Source organism: Asparagus officinalis, chromosome 7 (genome assembly GCF_001876935.1).
Source record: "Asparagus officinalis chromosome 7, Aspof.V1, whole genome shotgun sequence".
Classification (NCBI taxonomy): Eukaryota; Viridiplantae; Streptophyta; class Magnoliopsida; order Asparagales; family Asparagaceae; genus Asparagus; species Asparagus officinalis.
In genome coordinates this window covers 131,082,730-131,099,284 of record NC_033800.1, presented here as the reverse complement: position 1 = coordinate 131,099,284, position 16,555 = coordinate 131,082,730, and the positions used below count along the sequence as shown (strand labels likewise).

Below are 16,555 nucleotides of genomic sequence, written 5' to 3'. Positions count from 1 at the left end.
GAAACTCGGATCAACTTGGATCCGGTTAACAACGCTGGAGCCAATGTATCCGGTGAAATACAAGGACCTATCATGCTTTGAATTCTTCATTTGCATATCCTCTTTAGTAAAGGCAATGCAAGGAAATTTTGTAGCCGCCAAGTTACAATGTTGAACTGATGACTCCGGCTCTTCAGGGGTTGGCTTAATCTGAGTGAGAAACACATCAGAATCAGCCAAAACTTCTGGTAAAGCTTTCCTGGTGTTTTTTGAATGGCACATCAACTCGTATAGAGTGATCCTCACTGGGATGTTGGCTAACTGAGCCATGAAATCAAAAAGATACGGGGCATTCGAACTTTTCGGTTTATCTCTTTCGATTGGTCGATTGAAACGAGACTGGTTCGAAATTTGAACTTCTTTGTGTTGAGGTTTCTTCTCTTTTTGTTTAGTCGACTGTTGAGGTTTCTCAGCAGGTACAGGAGGAGTTGCAACCACCCCCAGCTCAGCTAAAGATTTAGAAGGTATGGTTTTTACCACCCCCTACTCAGTTAGTTACTCGGATGCACTTGGATAATTGAAATTAGTATTCATTCTCACTTATGGTAGCAAAAGATTCAGGTTCCTCTTCAAAAAGTGGTAAAGTTAGGATTTCTTCATCATTTTCTTCAGGAATTGCCAAGGCTCTGTAACAGGACTTCTCGTTTCCTTTGCCCTTCAACTTCTTCTTGGATAAGGATGTCGTCCATTGCTCATTTTCTAGCAAATCAAGATGGACCCAGAGGATTTTGCCATTTGGAGTTGTGTGTGACACAAGTCCCTTTTGGCGTTGTCCGTGAGAGTCATCGTTGACAATTTGCATTTTAACCTTTGACACAGGTTCATGTTGGAACCATGACAAAGGAACTGAGCCGAAGCTAATGGACACTGCATTTGCGCCTACTTTTTTCTCTTTCGGCTTCGCAATCACAATACCAATGTTAATCAAGGTTTGTATTTTGTCTTTTAAGACATAAGACGTCTTGGTGGGATGATGGACCCATCTATGATACGCGCAATATTTCGGGTCTGTTATCTTCTTAGCTTCTTCCTGATTCGTGACCGGTGAAAGTTTGATATTGCTGTTGTCCAAAAGATAATTGAAGATAACCGGTACTTCATCGTCCCTGAAAGAATATTCTTTCGGGAATCTAGGTTCTGAAGTCTTAGGCTGCCTTGGAGACTACTGAGTCTGTTGTGACAGCTGGAAAGATGACTATTGTGGTTGTTGTTGTTGCGGTTGCTGTGATGTTTGGTGAGAATCAACAGCAGCTGCGGGCCCCTTTCCTTTACCTTGAGGATTAAAATTCTACTTTTGAGGATTAGCTGGCAGTTGACCCCTCTCAAGCTTCTTTCTCATAAGAAAGCGTTAGGCCTGTTCATCCCACACTTTTAATTCTTTCCATGTCTTGGAAGGCACAACCCCCATGACTTCTAGGACATCCAAAGAAAGATTGTTGTGACATGTCTATAGGATGAACTCTTCGGTGAATGGATCTCGGTAATTTACTGCTTTGTTTCGGAACCATTTGACGAAAACATCAACTGATTCCTCATCTTTTTGTTTCTCATCCAACAAAGTACCAATCGATACCTCGGTGTCGTCGTCGAAGAAATTGGTAAGAAATAAACCTTCCATATCATCCCAACTACTAATACTTCCAGGCTTAAGATGTCGGTACCAATCAAAGATGGCCCCACGAAGGGTGCCCACAAATGACCGAACTATCAAACCCTTATTTCGAGAGATTGCACCCAAATGAGACTTGAAATAAATCAATTGTTGAGTGGGTGAACCCCTACCATCAAAAGGAGTGAAGTTAATCAAACTGAATTTTGGGGGATAGGGAATTAAGTCCCATTCCCTGGGATATGGGCATGGAATACCCATTTTCTTCACTTCTTGGGCCGACATCAGAGCATTGACTTTGTTCTCAAGTTCCTGTATTTTCTTGTCCTCATCCGTATTCTTCTTCGGGTGAATTTGAGAAGGTTGGGTAGGCGTATTGACCAGACCACCCTCAGCATTGTCTTTATTAGGAGGAGCATCATCAAAAATAGTTTCATCCTCCTCTCGATCACTATTCACCTCGATTATACGAATGGGTATAGTATTATGCCGGCTAGACTTAGCCTTTTGACTTGACTCCAGCTGTTGTAAATGTTGTTGAGCCTGTAAATCCCTCATCTGTTGCATTGTCAACTCCATCTCTATTTTTATTTCAGCTCTGACCTCTTCCCGTTTCTTAGCTAAAGCTTCTTGCAACATTTGGGCTAATTGATCAGGTGTGATTGTGAATGACTCCCTAGCCTGTCTTACACTGGACATCGTATTATCGAAAGTAACTTCAGAGTTAGTACCTAAAAACTCATCTTCTGAAGACGTTCCTTCATTCATCCTCTTGTAATCTCTGTGTCGGTTGGCTCTTAACAGTAATTGTGACATCTTTTGAGAAAGACCTCGGCCAACTCTTCCTCCTGGAGAGAAACCAGGATCGAAAAATGATGGCACGTTGTCTTCTTTTGTCCGCCATATTGATGGTGACTTCAGGGAGTTCATCCTTTTAAACAACATGCTTCTTTTTGCGGAAACGTCACAGCTTAGGCTTTGACGTTTCGGTGGAAAGTCTCTGGAATACAGAAACTCTTGGTGGTACGGCTTTAGAGCAGTTGCATTCAGACAACACTGCTTTGATAAGCCTCTCACATGCACAATGAGGATTTGTTTCTCAAACAGTCCTCTTTCGTGATTTGTTTCCACCCTTAGTTTGATAGTATAGCTCATCGGTATGATGCCTAGAGCAACCTATCTTCTGTTTTTGAACCTTGTTGACATACTCAGGACGACTTGTTGTCACCTTTGAGCGATCCAAGGTTACATCAAGAGTCATGCATTTAGATCCATCCCTTTGCGGGCATGGAGTCTTAACGGGCTCTTGAGTTTCAACACGAGTCCCCAAGCGAGAGGAAATTGGAGCCTTCCTATCCTGGGATTGCTTTGTCCTGATGGGAGGATATTTACAACCCCCAACGTAAGAATTTACTCAGGTTCATTCACTGGACCCAAGCGTTCTTTGACCGGAGCTTTGCCTCGATCATTAGGTAAAGGACCAAGGTGATCTGCCATCGTAATCTTAAATTTTGACAAGTCGGGACAAACCCTTGGCTTCACTGGTGACATAGCAGATGCGGTTGCAGTAAATGGACCAGGAACGGATGTCGAAGGAGAAACCTTGGCAGCTTCCCTTTGACCGAGACACTTGTGTGTGTCTCAGACATGGCTGCTTTGTCCGAGACAGTTGTATGTGTCTCGGATATGGCTCATTTGGCCGAGACACTTACAAGTGTCTTGGTTGAATGGAACATCCTTTGAATTTGATTTTTGCGCAAGTTTAGATTTTAGAATCCAAACTTTGTGACTTCTTGATGATTCTTTGGTCACCATTTCCCTCTTCCCTCCTTGTCTTTGTTGCAGAAGAGCGCGGGCACAAGCGGCGTTTGCACGACGCTTTTGTATGCGCTCTTTAAAGGTCGAATGAGCCCTTTTGACGAGAGTCCATTCCTCTGTCGTAAGTTTAGCAGAGATGTGAGTGGTTTGTCATTGAGGTGACCGGACCACTTGATGTTTCATCGACTCTAGGTTCGCGTAGTAGCAAACCCCGTCGGTTTGTTCCAAGGACTTAGCCATTTGACGAGTGCGGCGCTGACGTTGTCTCTAACGAGCCCTCTTTGTCAGTGCAGGTGGCTTTGATTCAATGACTCCTTAACTAGAGAAGAGTCATTGTGAGCAGAGGTGTTGCGAGTAGGAACCTCAGCAATAATCGGGCGAGAGTCTTCACCCATAGCATTCGACGGAGCTGAAAACTTAAAAACCTTCTTAGAAGATGAAATCTTCCTGCATTTGTGGGGCGAGGAAGACTTTACAGATGAGGATGAGAGATACTCCTCCAACTTTGCTTGGTCGAATTCGTACTCAACCTTGGACTCAACCAGTATCTTGATCGGCTACGACACGATGGTCTCGACAGCGAGACTATTGGCTCCCACTATGGTCGCCTACGTGTTTGCGTCGGGAACAAGTTTCATTGTAAAATTCATTATAATTGTTTATCGATTACAATGAATAAAAAAGTGTAAGCTTCGTGCTTTGTAAAACTACTCTTTACAACAAAATGAAATTACATTGCTCCTTAAAAACACACGCAGGATCGTTTGGGATCTTTGCTTGCGTGAGATCTTTGCCTGTGTCAGGGGTGCGTTAGCCTGTGAACCACCGAATCACAGATTCAGATTGAACTGTGAAGGTTATTTAAGAATTCTTTCTTTGTTTAGAAGTAAGAAAAGAAGTGAATATCTTATCAGTGTAAGATGAACACTCTTCTTAAGATCCAGTCAAAGCTTAGATCTCAAGGAATCACAAGAACTCTAAAAAGGGCTTGCACGTGATGAAGACTCTCTCTTTCTTGTTTTGAATTCGTCAAATTGCTCAAGTTTCTCTGCTTAATCTGCTTCTTCTTTGTCAATAACGGTCCTAGTGGGTATTTATAGCCCATAGGAATGATAACTAAAGTTAAAAGATCAAAACAAAATGAATTGGTAACCTCCTATTTCTTAGACACATTCCGTGTCTCAGAAGAAAGAGTCCAGCCCCCCACGTTTTGTAACGGATTTTCCTTCTTTAATGCCCATTATCTCTACAGTCATGGGCGTGTTTTACGCTTATGATAGTCCCCCACGTTCACACACGATCCTCAGAAGTTATAGAGCCACGTGGACCGCACGCAACCCAAGAAAATCGTCAATAAAGCACTGATGCTCCCTCATAGTTTGTGTCTCGGAAGCTATAAGTTGTCTCATAGATACTGTGACACAGTTTACCAAGATGAGCTACATCGAAGATCTAGATTGCTTGGGTAAATTAGTTTAGGTGTTATATTGTGTGTGTTTAACACTTCAAGCTCAATATGATATACACACACAATTTTTTGGTTTATCCGTTTTGTGGTTTATTCACAAACAAAGTTTTTACCAGAAATAGATATATATTCATATACATATATATTTGTTTTCATGTGGATAAGTTGTTTTGGTATTATAGATATGAAACTATAGTTATATTCATATACACTTTCATATGTTTCATATTCTATTGTATTTGGAAAAATATTATATTTTTGGTTTATAGAGTTAACAACAATAGTTTATATATTTTATCAAGTCTATATAATTATTTTATAAGGTTTCAAAAGTTTGTTTAAGCCAAAATGTCAAAAACAAATGTGTTGACATTTTCATGCTTTAGACGATTTTGCAAAATGAATATATTTCTCATTTATGAGGTGCAAATCTAAAAATACTTTTTGTAACATGTTCAGTATCATATTTACAATCATTTTCCAAAGTTTTATATTTTTTGGAATTTATTTGCTATTTTTAAAAGAGGTTTAAAAATCAGATTTACTGTTTAAATCAGACTGATAAACTGTTATCACTCGACTGATGGATTTTATCAGTCGATTTATGAACTCGTCTAGAATTGCCAAAAGTTTCTATTTTTGTGACTGATGAACTATCAGTTGACTAATGAGTTTATCGGTCGACTGATGAGGTCTTCAGTCGACTGATCCAACCCGTCAATCGATTGATGGCCTCTAATGGCTATATTTTCAAGCTTTATACTTTTTTGGTTTTTTGGTCTTTTTGCTGGGTTTTCTTGATCTTTGGGGTTCCCTATATATACCTCATTATACCCAGCTCTGTTTTTTAAACAAAGAAGAGTTTTAAAAAGATTTTACAAGTTTGTATAAGGGTTTTAAAGTTTGTATAAGGGTTTAGAATTATATATATGAACCCACAAACCCGACCCAAAACCCAACATGACCCAAACCTGTCAAACTGACTGGCCGTTGTGCGGTCGACCTCCACGCCCAGTGCGGTCGCCCGCCGCGCCCAGTGCGGTCGACCGCACAACATAAAAACCATTGTGCATGTTCGTTTGTGTGCTGGTCTATTTCACTTGATTTCTCTCACATAAATATTCTTGTTTGATTCCCAAACACTTGTTATCACATTCATCTATGATATAAATATATTTTTCACAATAAAAACTCATTACTTAAATTTTACGGGGTTTTACATTCTCCCCCCCCCCCTAAAAGAATTTCATCCTCAAAATTCCGAAATCGTATCTCAAAAATTAATAATATGAGAAAAGCACGTCGGGAGTAATTAAATTCCCACATACACATCTCATAGCATTAATTTCCAGATATGAACATAGTGATATCTAAAGTTAACAACCTAGAATACAAGTATTCGCACCTTAATCCCTAACTAAATGAAATTAGTACGTCGAGCGAAATAATCCAAACAAGGAAACCCTCATGTATATACCATATGTTTTTCAAATGATTAAGGATCAGGTGACAATACCCCCATTCTAGTGTTAAAGATAAATATAACTATCCCAAAATCATCATAAACCATAAGAAAACATAATCCAAACAATTTACCTGCTCAAATAGGTGTGGGTAGTCGCGACGCATATCCTCTTCGCGCTCCCACGAAATCTCCTTAGATCCTCTCCGGTTCCATTGGACTTTCACCAAAGGAATCACTTTAATTATAAGCTTCTTGTCTTCTCTAGAAAGTATACAAACTGGGACCTCAATCGTAGTCAAATCATCCTGAAGCTCAATCTCCGGAGTATCCAATACTCGCTGTCTCTCCTCATCATGTAAATGCTTCTTGAGCATAGAAATATGAAGTACATCATGCACACTAGACATCGATGCTGGAAGGTCTAGTCTATATGAAACATCCCCAATACGCTCCACAATCAGAAAATGTCTAATATATCTCGGGGCAAGCTTTCCCCGTCTACCAAATCGCTGCACACAATTCATTGACGATACCTTCAGCATGATAAAATCTCCCACCTGAAACTCTAAAGGTCGCCGTCTGTGATCCGTGTAGCTCTTCTGCCGACTTTGAACGGCTATAATACGCTCCCTAATCAATGCTACATTTTTGGTAGTTTGCCTCACAAGCTCTGATCCAAGCATCAAGCTATCCTCCGGCTCTGCCCAACATATAGGGGATCTACAATGCCTCCTGTACAATTCCTCATACGGAGCCATACAAATCGTTGCTTGATAACTATTCTTATAAGAAAACTCTATCAATGGAATATGATCCTCCTAGCTACCTTGAAAATCAATGATACAAGTTCGCAGCATGTCCTCCAAAACCTGGTTCACTCTCTCTGTCTGACCGTCTGTCTGAGGGTGAAATACACTACTGAGCAATAATCTGCTGCCGAATGAATCCTGGAAACTCCTCCAAAAGTGCGAGGTGAAAACTGATCCTCGATCTGATACAATCGTATCTGGGACCCCGTGAAGTCGAACTATCTCCCGGATAAATATTCTCACATATGCCTCGGCGGTATAAGTGGTCCTCACTGGAATAAAATATGCCGACTTCGTAAACCGATCAACGATTACCCATACTGAGTCGTTCCCCTTCTTCGACTTCGGCAACCCTACAATGAAGTCTATAGAAATGTCCGCCCACTTCCACTCTTGAATGGGTAGAGGCTGAAGTGTCCCTGCCCTTTTCCCGACGCTTATTCCCGACGCATGGTTAAAAACGTCGCCAAAAATTATGTTTTTCCCGACGCTTTTAGCTAGCGTCGGCAAAAAATATATATTTCCCGATGTTTATAATTAGCGTCGATAAAAGTGTATATTTTTAGCGACGTTTTAACTTAACGTCGGTAAAAGTTATGGATTTCCCGACATTTTTTCATTTTCGTCGGCAAAAGTATAGTTTTTTAGCGACGTTTTAGGATTAGCGTCGCTAATAGTGTGCATTTATCGCGACATATTAGGCTAACGTCGCTAAAAGTGTTCTTTTCCCAACGTTCCTCCTTGGCGTCGCTAAAGGTTACATTTTTACGACGCTTCTTTATTTATCAGCGTCGCCAACCCCCCACCCCCCTCCCCCCGAAAATTTCCCCACTCGTACAAAGGAGGGAAAATTCCCCCCATTTATTTTCACGAAGAGCTAAAAAACCCTCTCGCTCGCTCTACCCCGCTCTAATGGCGGTCAAATCTAGGGTTTGGATCTCTTCGATTTTTCTCGCTTTATTCGTTTTTTCTTCGGTTTCTTCAGTTAGGGTGGAGGAGGGGACCGAAGCTAAGCAGGAGGATTCGTCGGTTCTCACGCTCGACGCGTCGAACTTCGACGAGGCGATCGCTAAGCATCCCTTCGTCGTCGTCGAATTCTACGCTCCTTGGTAATTTCTTATTCTTTGATGTTTGATTTGGGGTCGTGATCGCTTGATTGTGTTTTTGGGGGAGCAGATCTCTGCTCAAGTTCATTTAGGGTTTACCCTATGTGGTTCAAAGCTGGCTCTTTGATGATATGATTTCAAGGATTTTAAAATTTTAAGATGGTGGCATGTGGTGTTAGTTGCTTGTCACTTCTAATTAATGATGGAAGAAATAAGAACAAGGTTCAGCAACTTAATTTTCGCTTACTTCTACTGAATTATGGAAATTTTTAGGGATAATACTGAACGTTTACGTGGTCGTGGGTTTACAGTGTGGTCACAAGAAGCTTACATGGATCACCCAAAAAAATGATGAGAATAATATTAGTTTGTAAGAATTAAAAATTTTGCATTTGTTTCTTAGGTTTTTTTTTAATCTTTCAAGAATCGGGAATCCCATTGCAAATATACTATTATCTTATCATGCATGTCTAAGCTGATGCTTTTATGGAGCATTTTAACATACATAATAAAAAAGGTGTGTTATGAATCGAAACTTCACTCGAAGTACCTATTTTATGTTGTCTCGTGCTGGCAACTGATTTCATATTAGGGAAAAAAAACAGACTTTGTATGTTTCCAAGTCACTGAAGTTTGCTTTTTCTTTATTTGTCCTTGCAGCTTGTTTTGTATGTTTTTCTTCTGTTGAGGAATGGGGATGGTAGACATATGCACGTACTAGACCTAGATCATGACTCAGTAGCTTGACATGATATATAGCATCTATTATCAATGTTTCTTTATCTCTTGGGGACGGTATGAAGGGGCATGATCTTCTTCTTTGTTTTAATCGGAATGGGAGCATTGGGCTGTTGAATCAGGAGAATTAGATCCCATGTAAGAAGCTTTCCTCGTGTCTAGTTGTGTGTCTGTAGAACCGAGTATTAAAACATGCAGTTAGCATTGATATATTGGAACTTATGAACAGCAGATGATGAATGGCCTTTGCATTATTCTGTGGCTACAGCTATAATGTGAGTGAGAAACTACACATTACTAACTACATGTTACACTCCTAATTTGACAGGTGTGGACACTGTAAGAATCTGGCTCCTGAGGTAATAATTTAAGAAAACAAGCTACAGTGCCTATAGTTCCATTGATATACGTTGACTACACATTACTATTTTCCTTCTTTTATTTGTTTTGGATTCCTAAAAAATTTTAGTATTTTTTCCTTGTAGTATGAGAAAGCTGCATCGGTGCTGAGTAAGCATGACCCTCCAGTTGTTCTTGCTAAAGTTGATGCTAATGACGAAGTCAATAGAGAGCTTGCCACTAAGTATGAAGTGAGCGGCTTCCCCACACTAAAGATCTTTAGGGATGAGGGAAAGAATATCCAAGAGTACAAAGGTCCTAGGGATGCTGATGGCATAGTTGAATACTTGAAGAAGCAAGTTGGTCCTGCTTCTGCTTGTGTTTTTGGGGGATGAGGGAAAGAATATCCAAGAGTACAAAGGTTCTAGGGATGCTGATGGCATAGTTGAATACTTGAAGAAGCAAGTTGGTCCTGCTTCTGCTGAGGTCAAATCCTCGGATGATGTTGCAAACCTCATCAATGATAAGAAAGTTATTATTGTAAGTTCTCAATTTGTGCTTCCTTCCTTTCTCAGTATTTTTTCTCTGATTTTCTCAATAGCTCGTTGCAAGCTCTCAAATCCTGTTAACTGTTATTGTAGGTGGGGATTTTCCCTGAATTTTCTGGTCAGGAGTTTGAGAACTTCATGTCAGTTGTAGATAAATTGTGTTCTGAATATGAGTTCATCCATTTATCGGATGCTAAGCTCCTTCCTCACAGGGATTCATCTGTTAAGGGACCCGTAGTTAGATTACTCAAGCCCTTTGATGAACTTTCTGTTGATTGTCAGGTACTACTAACATACCTGTTTCAATACTCCATTCCTGTTTACAAATTGGCAGATACATATGCTTTGCAAATTTCTTAAAAAAAACATGTATTGTCATCTACAGCAAGCAGATGTGTCTATATACTGGGGACGTGATTCTTCTCTTTTGATTCATAGTCTAAGTAGTGGATCCATTATGTTTTCCCCCTTTTGCGCAGGATTTTAATGTGGAAGCATTAGAAAACTTCATTGAAGTTGGTAGTGTGCCTATTGTCACAACTTTTAACAAGGATCCCACCAACCACCCTTTTGTCATTAAATTCTTCAACAGCGACAATTCCAAAGTAAGAATTGATTTTCCCCTTCTCTCCTCTCCGCACAAGCGGAATTGCTAAACAATATCACTGTTTTCCTTTCGTGTCTATGTAATATCTGTTACAGAGTCCATGTACAACATCGCATATTTGGAAATTGACATGGAAAACATGTTTACCATTCTCTCTTTTCCATGTCCTTGCATGTGACATGAAATCATGTTTCCTCAAGTGTTTTTTTTATAATTTCATAATAATCTTTTTCGTGTGCTGCTGACATGCCTGCAAATTGATAGGACTGTGTCCTTACTGACAAATTAGCCACAAGATGCATTTATAATACATTTCCCACTAAGATTTCAGTGCAAAAATATTGTTGTTGAATTACATTAGTGAAGGGGTTATCCTCTTTCACTATGCAAACAACATTTTCAGTCTGAAGAGTTTTTGGCTATGAAATTGCTAAGTTCTCAGATTTTAGTCTTTATCCAGTACACTTATTGTTAATATTCAATCAGTATCAGTATTCAACTCATTCATCTGATCACAATATCTTGAAGAAGCTCTTGATATTATTTATAGCCGGAAGTTTCTTTAGACTACTTGTTCATGCTGAAACCTAATCATTTCTCTTTTCATTTGTTTGCTTATGTCTTTTATATATATTACTCATGTGGATCCATCAGTCTCTGCTGTTCCTTTGACAGTGAATTCTTCAAATAAAATAAAATAAAATAAAATAATTGTGTGACAATTGTCGATTTAAATCTCCTTTGAAATGTCTATTGTGTTGCTTCTTGATATGCTATTTTTTACATATATCAAGGTATTTTATATGGGCAGACAAGAAGAATACATGACGTGTTCTGATGATATTTACATACACCCTCCTTTTCTTATTCTCTCTTTTTTCTTACGTTGATAGTTCTACTTGAGTTTTATGCACCTTGGTGTGGACACTGTAAGAAGCTGGCTCCAATCTTGGATGAAGTAGCTGTCTCGTTTGAGAAGGATGCTGATGTGGTCATTGCAAAGATGGTAATTCTCCTTTGCTGCAAGTCTAGAACTAACCAATTGACCACTGCATGTGCATTATCTAATAGGGAAATGTGCTTGCGTCTCTTTACATGGTATATGCATGCATGCAATTTACTTTATGTCACCATGGCATTTAGGAAGGCCGAATTCAGAACAGAACTCATAGGAGTGGATAGGATTAGTAAATAACTTTTCTACCTTGTCTTTTAGCATCTCTTATTGCTAGTATTTATACAGAAGAAACTGATACATGAGATATAAGTAGGAAGTTAGACGAGTCCTACTTCTTAAGCCTAATCCAAAGAAAAAGAGGTAAATATGAGATGAGGAGATATAGCCAGGGAAGAATTAAAAAAAAGGTAAACGTAATATGAAATGCTTCAATGCATCCAGTGAAGAAAATCTATACAAATGTAAACATAATAGGAGATGTTGCTACAAGTCCGCTTCCCTGCTGCACGGTTTTATAAGCATCATACACAGACAATTTTTTATGGCTTGCTTTCTTGACCTGCTTATTAAGACCTTACATTTTCCTTTTCCTCATCTGGAACAGTTTGGAGAAAACTCTAGTTTGTAGCCAAATGTACCGTAAAAAGTAATGAATCTACACTTTAGAAAACTGTAATAATGGAAGCAGTAACAGTTGAAAATATCAAAATCAAACAGTGTTATTTTCTAATTTTTAATAGATTATTTAGATGCATTTGTTCATCTTCAAAAGAGATTCAGACAACTCTGCATTACTCTACTCTGTTTTTGCACAAAATTCTTCTTATTAGTGATGATTTCTTTTTTGGGATAATTAGTGATGATAATCTCTTTGTTCTTGAGATTTATCCACGCTTCTGTTTTCTAGGATGCTACTGCAAATGATATCCCAGGTGATTTCGATGTTAAAGGATATCCAACTATGTACTTCTCTTCCGCTAGTGGAAAGGTTATGCAATATGAAGGAGGTAGAACAGCGGAGGACATCATTAATTACATAAAGGAGAACAAGGACTCCGCTGCTTCATCAGAAGTGCCAGTTCAGTCCTTAATGGCAATTTTGTTCCCAGCCGAGGAGCCTCTCTTCTTGTCTTCTCGGATCTGTGCAGTGAATCATGGAATTCAGCTAATGTTTGCCACAGAGTAGCATGTTTTGCTCAGCTTGGTGAGGAGAATCAGTTACACTCGGGTATGTAGAATTTGCTCTATTCAGTACATTTCTCTGGATGTTGTTGTTTTGGATTTGTTTCCTATGGCCTAGACGGGGAAATGCTTTCCGGGAGACTGTGTTGCTGTTATTGGTTTTGCTGTACATGTCCATGTGGGTTTCGCTGGAAAAGCTGGTTTGCCTTCTTGCTGGAAATGGTTGTACGTTTCGGAAATCACTGTAGCAAGTCTTCGTTCTCTTGCTGGAAATGGCATTTTGTGCATATCAAAATTCACTGTAGCAAGAGGAAGTTTGTAATTAATGATACAAATTTGATATTGTTGTTTCTAGTTTTCTTGATGTAATCTGTTTTTGAGAGACTTTATGTACCTGGGTATGCAAGAGGAAGTTTGTAAATTAACGCTTTAAGCGCTCAAGGGGAAATGGAAAAATAGACTTTTATGTTGATGTGAATGAGATCAAATTTTTTGTGGATGTTCAGATTCAGTGTAGGCTTGTATTTGACAGAAAATATATTATTTTTGGCGATGCAAATTAGTAATATTTTAGCGACATATTTCCGCGTCGCTAAAAGTATACTTTTGCCGACGCATTGCCCTTTGCCGACGTTAAGTACGTCGCCAAAAGTGCAAGATTTCCCGACGCCGTTTCGCATATGGAAAAATTCAGCATGCTTTTGCCGACGCAAAATAATATGCGTCGCTAAAAGATGTACTTTTCTCGACGCATGTTGCGTCGCCAAAAGTGTACTTTTGGCGACGCAATGTATTTGCGTCGCTAAATACTTTCCTTGACGCACTTTTGGCGACGCGTTAGCGACGCTGTATTTTGCGTTTGCGTCGCTAAATACTTTCCTTGACGCACTTTTGGCGACGCGTTAGCGACGCTGTATTTTGCGTCGGAAAATATTTTTCCCGACGTTTTTTAAACATTTGCCGACGTTTTTGTTTCGTCGGCAATGTTGTATTTTGTTGTAGTGTGCTGGTTTCTGGTGCTCTGCCTTCACTTGCTGACAGGTGAAATACTTAGCCACATATTCTGCAATCTCTCTACGCATACCACTCCACCAAAAGTGTCTTCTCAGGTCCTTGTACATCTTAGTGGTTCCTGGATGCACTGTATATCGGGTACTATGTGCTTCATCAAACAACTCCCTCTTCAGCTCCACACTAGCCGGTATAACCAATCGACCCTTCATTCGAAGGCCTCCATCTGCTCTAATGGTCCAATCATCCTTGGGTTCTTTGGAAATTTTCTCCTTCCGGATTTGAATCCAAGAGTCCTCTAACTGAGCTCTGACTACTCTGTCCCTCCAAGATGGATGCACTTATATAGTTCCCAAGTATGCGCTGGTCCCACCAATCTCTGGCCTAAAATCGAACTGATTAAGAGTGAGAAGATCTCGATACAACGAGCACCTCAAAGCCGCAACCTGATGTCGACGCTTCCTGTTCAAAGCATCTGCTATGATGTTCGCCTTCCCCGGGTGATATAGAATCGCGAACTCGTAGTCCTTGATGAACTCAATCCATCGCCGCTGCCTCTGATTAAGTTTCTTCTGAGAGAAAAGGTACTTCAAACTCTGATGGTATGTGAATAGCTCGAACTGAACTCCATATAAGTAGTGTCTCCATGCCTTCAGCGTGAATACTACCGCTGCTAACTCCAAATCATGAGTGGGGTAGTTCTGCTCATGCACCCTCAACTACCGTGAGATGTATACTACTACCCTCTGAGTCTGCATCAAGACACCTCCCAAACTTGCTAACGACGTATCCGTATATACAACAAATGTCCTGTCACTGTTCGGAATAGTAAGAACCGGCGTCGTAGTCAACTTAGCCTTCAAGGTATCAAAGGCCTTTTGGCACTCCATGCTCCAAGTGAACTGTACATCCTTCTTCGTAAGGCGTGTAAGTGGCATTACAATCTTCGAGAAGTCCTGAATGAACTTCCTATAATAGCTGGCTAGTCCCAAAAAGCTACGAATCTCGGTAACCGTCTTCGACGGTTCCCAATCAAGTACTACTGAAACCTTAGCTGGGTCCACTGCTATGCCCTCTCTGCTGACAACATGGCCAAGAAACCTGACCTCAGAAATCCAAAACTCACACTTGCTAAACTTAGCATATAGCTGATGCTCCCTCAAAGTCTGCAAAGCCAAACATAGAACTGCTCATGCTCTGACTCCGATCTCGAATAGATAAGAATATCATCGATGAATATAATCACGAACTGGTCCAAGTATGGACGGAAGACCCGGTTCATCAAATCCATGAATACCACGGGTGCATTGGTCAACCCAAATGGCATGACCAAAAAATCGAAGGACTCATATCGAGTCAGAAAGGCGGTTTTGGGAATATCCATCTTCCGAACCCACAACTGATGATAACCAGAACGAAGATCAATCTTCAAGAAATATTACGCTCCCTGCAGCTGATCGAAAAAGTCATCAATCCGAGGCAGAGGATATCTATTCCGGATAGTGACTTTGTTCAACTCATGGTAGTCGATACCTAATCGCATACTACCATCATTCTTCTTCACGAAGAGGACCGGCGCTCCCCACGGAGAATGACTCCGACGAATAAAGCCCTGAGAAAACTACTCATCCGACTGGGTCTTTAGCTCCCTCATCTCAGAAGGTGTCATGCGATAGGGTGCTCGGGATATCGGGGCTGTGTCCGGCTACAACTCAATACAAAACTCAACCTCTCTCATAGGAGGCAACCTAGGTATGTCCTAAAAGACATCCTGATAATCTGAGACAACTCTAGTCTCGCATATATCAACACTCTGATCCCGAAGCATCACCTCATCAATGTACGCCAGTAATGACTCCGCAAACTGGTTCCCTTGAGAGGTTGCTACAACTAACTCGGACCCATCTAACGCTCACAACTTGACTGTTTTCGCAAAACAGACAATACTGACGTGGTAGGAAGATAGACAATCAATACAAAGAATAACATCGAACTCTGACATGCTCAACACTATCAGATCGACCACAAACTCAGACTCATCTAAATTGATAATACACCTCCTATAAATACTCTCCAAGAGTGGCATCTCACCTAGAGGGATAGAAACTGACAAATGAATGTCTAGAGACTGAGCTACGAGCTGAAGTCTAATCATAAATGCATAAGATATAAAAGAGTGCAAAGCCCCTGAATCGAAAAGAATACGGGCTGGAAAGGAGTTCACAAGGAACGTACCCTCCACTACGGCCCCGCTCGCACCATGATCACGAGGAACTACTGCATGCACTCTGCCGGTGGTTGGAGGCTGCTCTGCTACTGGAGGTGGAGCATATGGAACTACATGTCCCTGATGGACCTCCTGGACTGCATGAACCTGTCCCTCAATCTGTGGTACTACAGGCGGTACCTCAAGTCTCATCTGCTAGCCCTGACCTCGGCCCTGAAATCAATTCTGCTGCTGATTCTGCCATTTCCCTTGTTGGGCTCCTGCTGGTGCACTGCGACACTCTGATGCTTTGTCACCAAAATTGTGACACTTAAAACAAGTGCCCTGGAAATTGCGTTGCTGAGGCGCTCTCTGGTCCTGCTGGGGTCCTCTCTTATGAGGGCCTTGCTACTGTTGCTGCTGCTGATGGGGTCCTGAAAATGGCCTCTTATTCTTACCCTTATCCTTAGTATTCCCTTCCTTGTCCTTCTGGAACATAGCTGACTCATTTTCCTGTGAAGTGGCAGCATCAGCTACCTCTCGAACTGAGTAGAACTTCCTAGAAACGAGGTATCGACGAAGGCTAGGGTGAAGTCCTGCTAGAAACATCTGTGCCTGGCGTTCTCTGGTCTACCACATGCCCGTGAAGTGA

At 40.7% G+C, this 16,555-nt stretch overlaps 1 protein-coding gene across 1 annotated transcript; it reads left to right on the top strand.

The window, feature by feature from the left end:
• LOC109849027 (protein disulfide-isomerase-like) lies at positions 8,015-13,158 on the top strand. Its single transcript, XM_020418794.1, is given in 9 exon segments — positions 8,015-8,317; positions 9,381-9,411; positions 9,538-9,757; positions 9,864-9,931; positions 10,033-10,221; positions 10,419-10,533; positions 10,536-10,544; positions 11,440-11,552; positions 12,412-13,158. Coding segments are annotated over 9 exon segments (1,221 nt in total). The 5' UTR covers positions 8,015-8,120; the 3' UTR covers positions 12,691-13,158.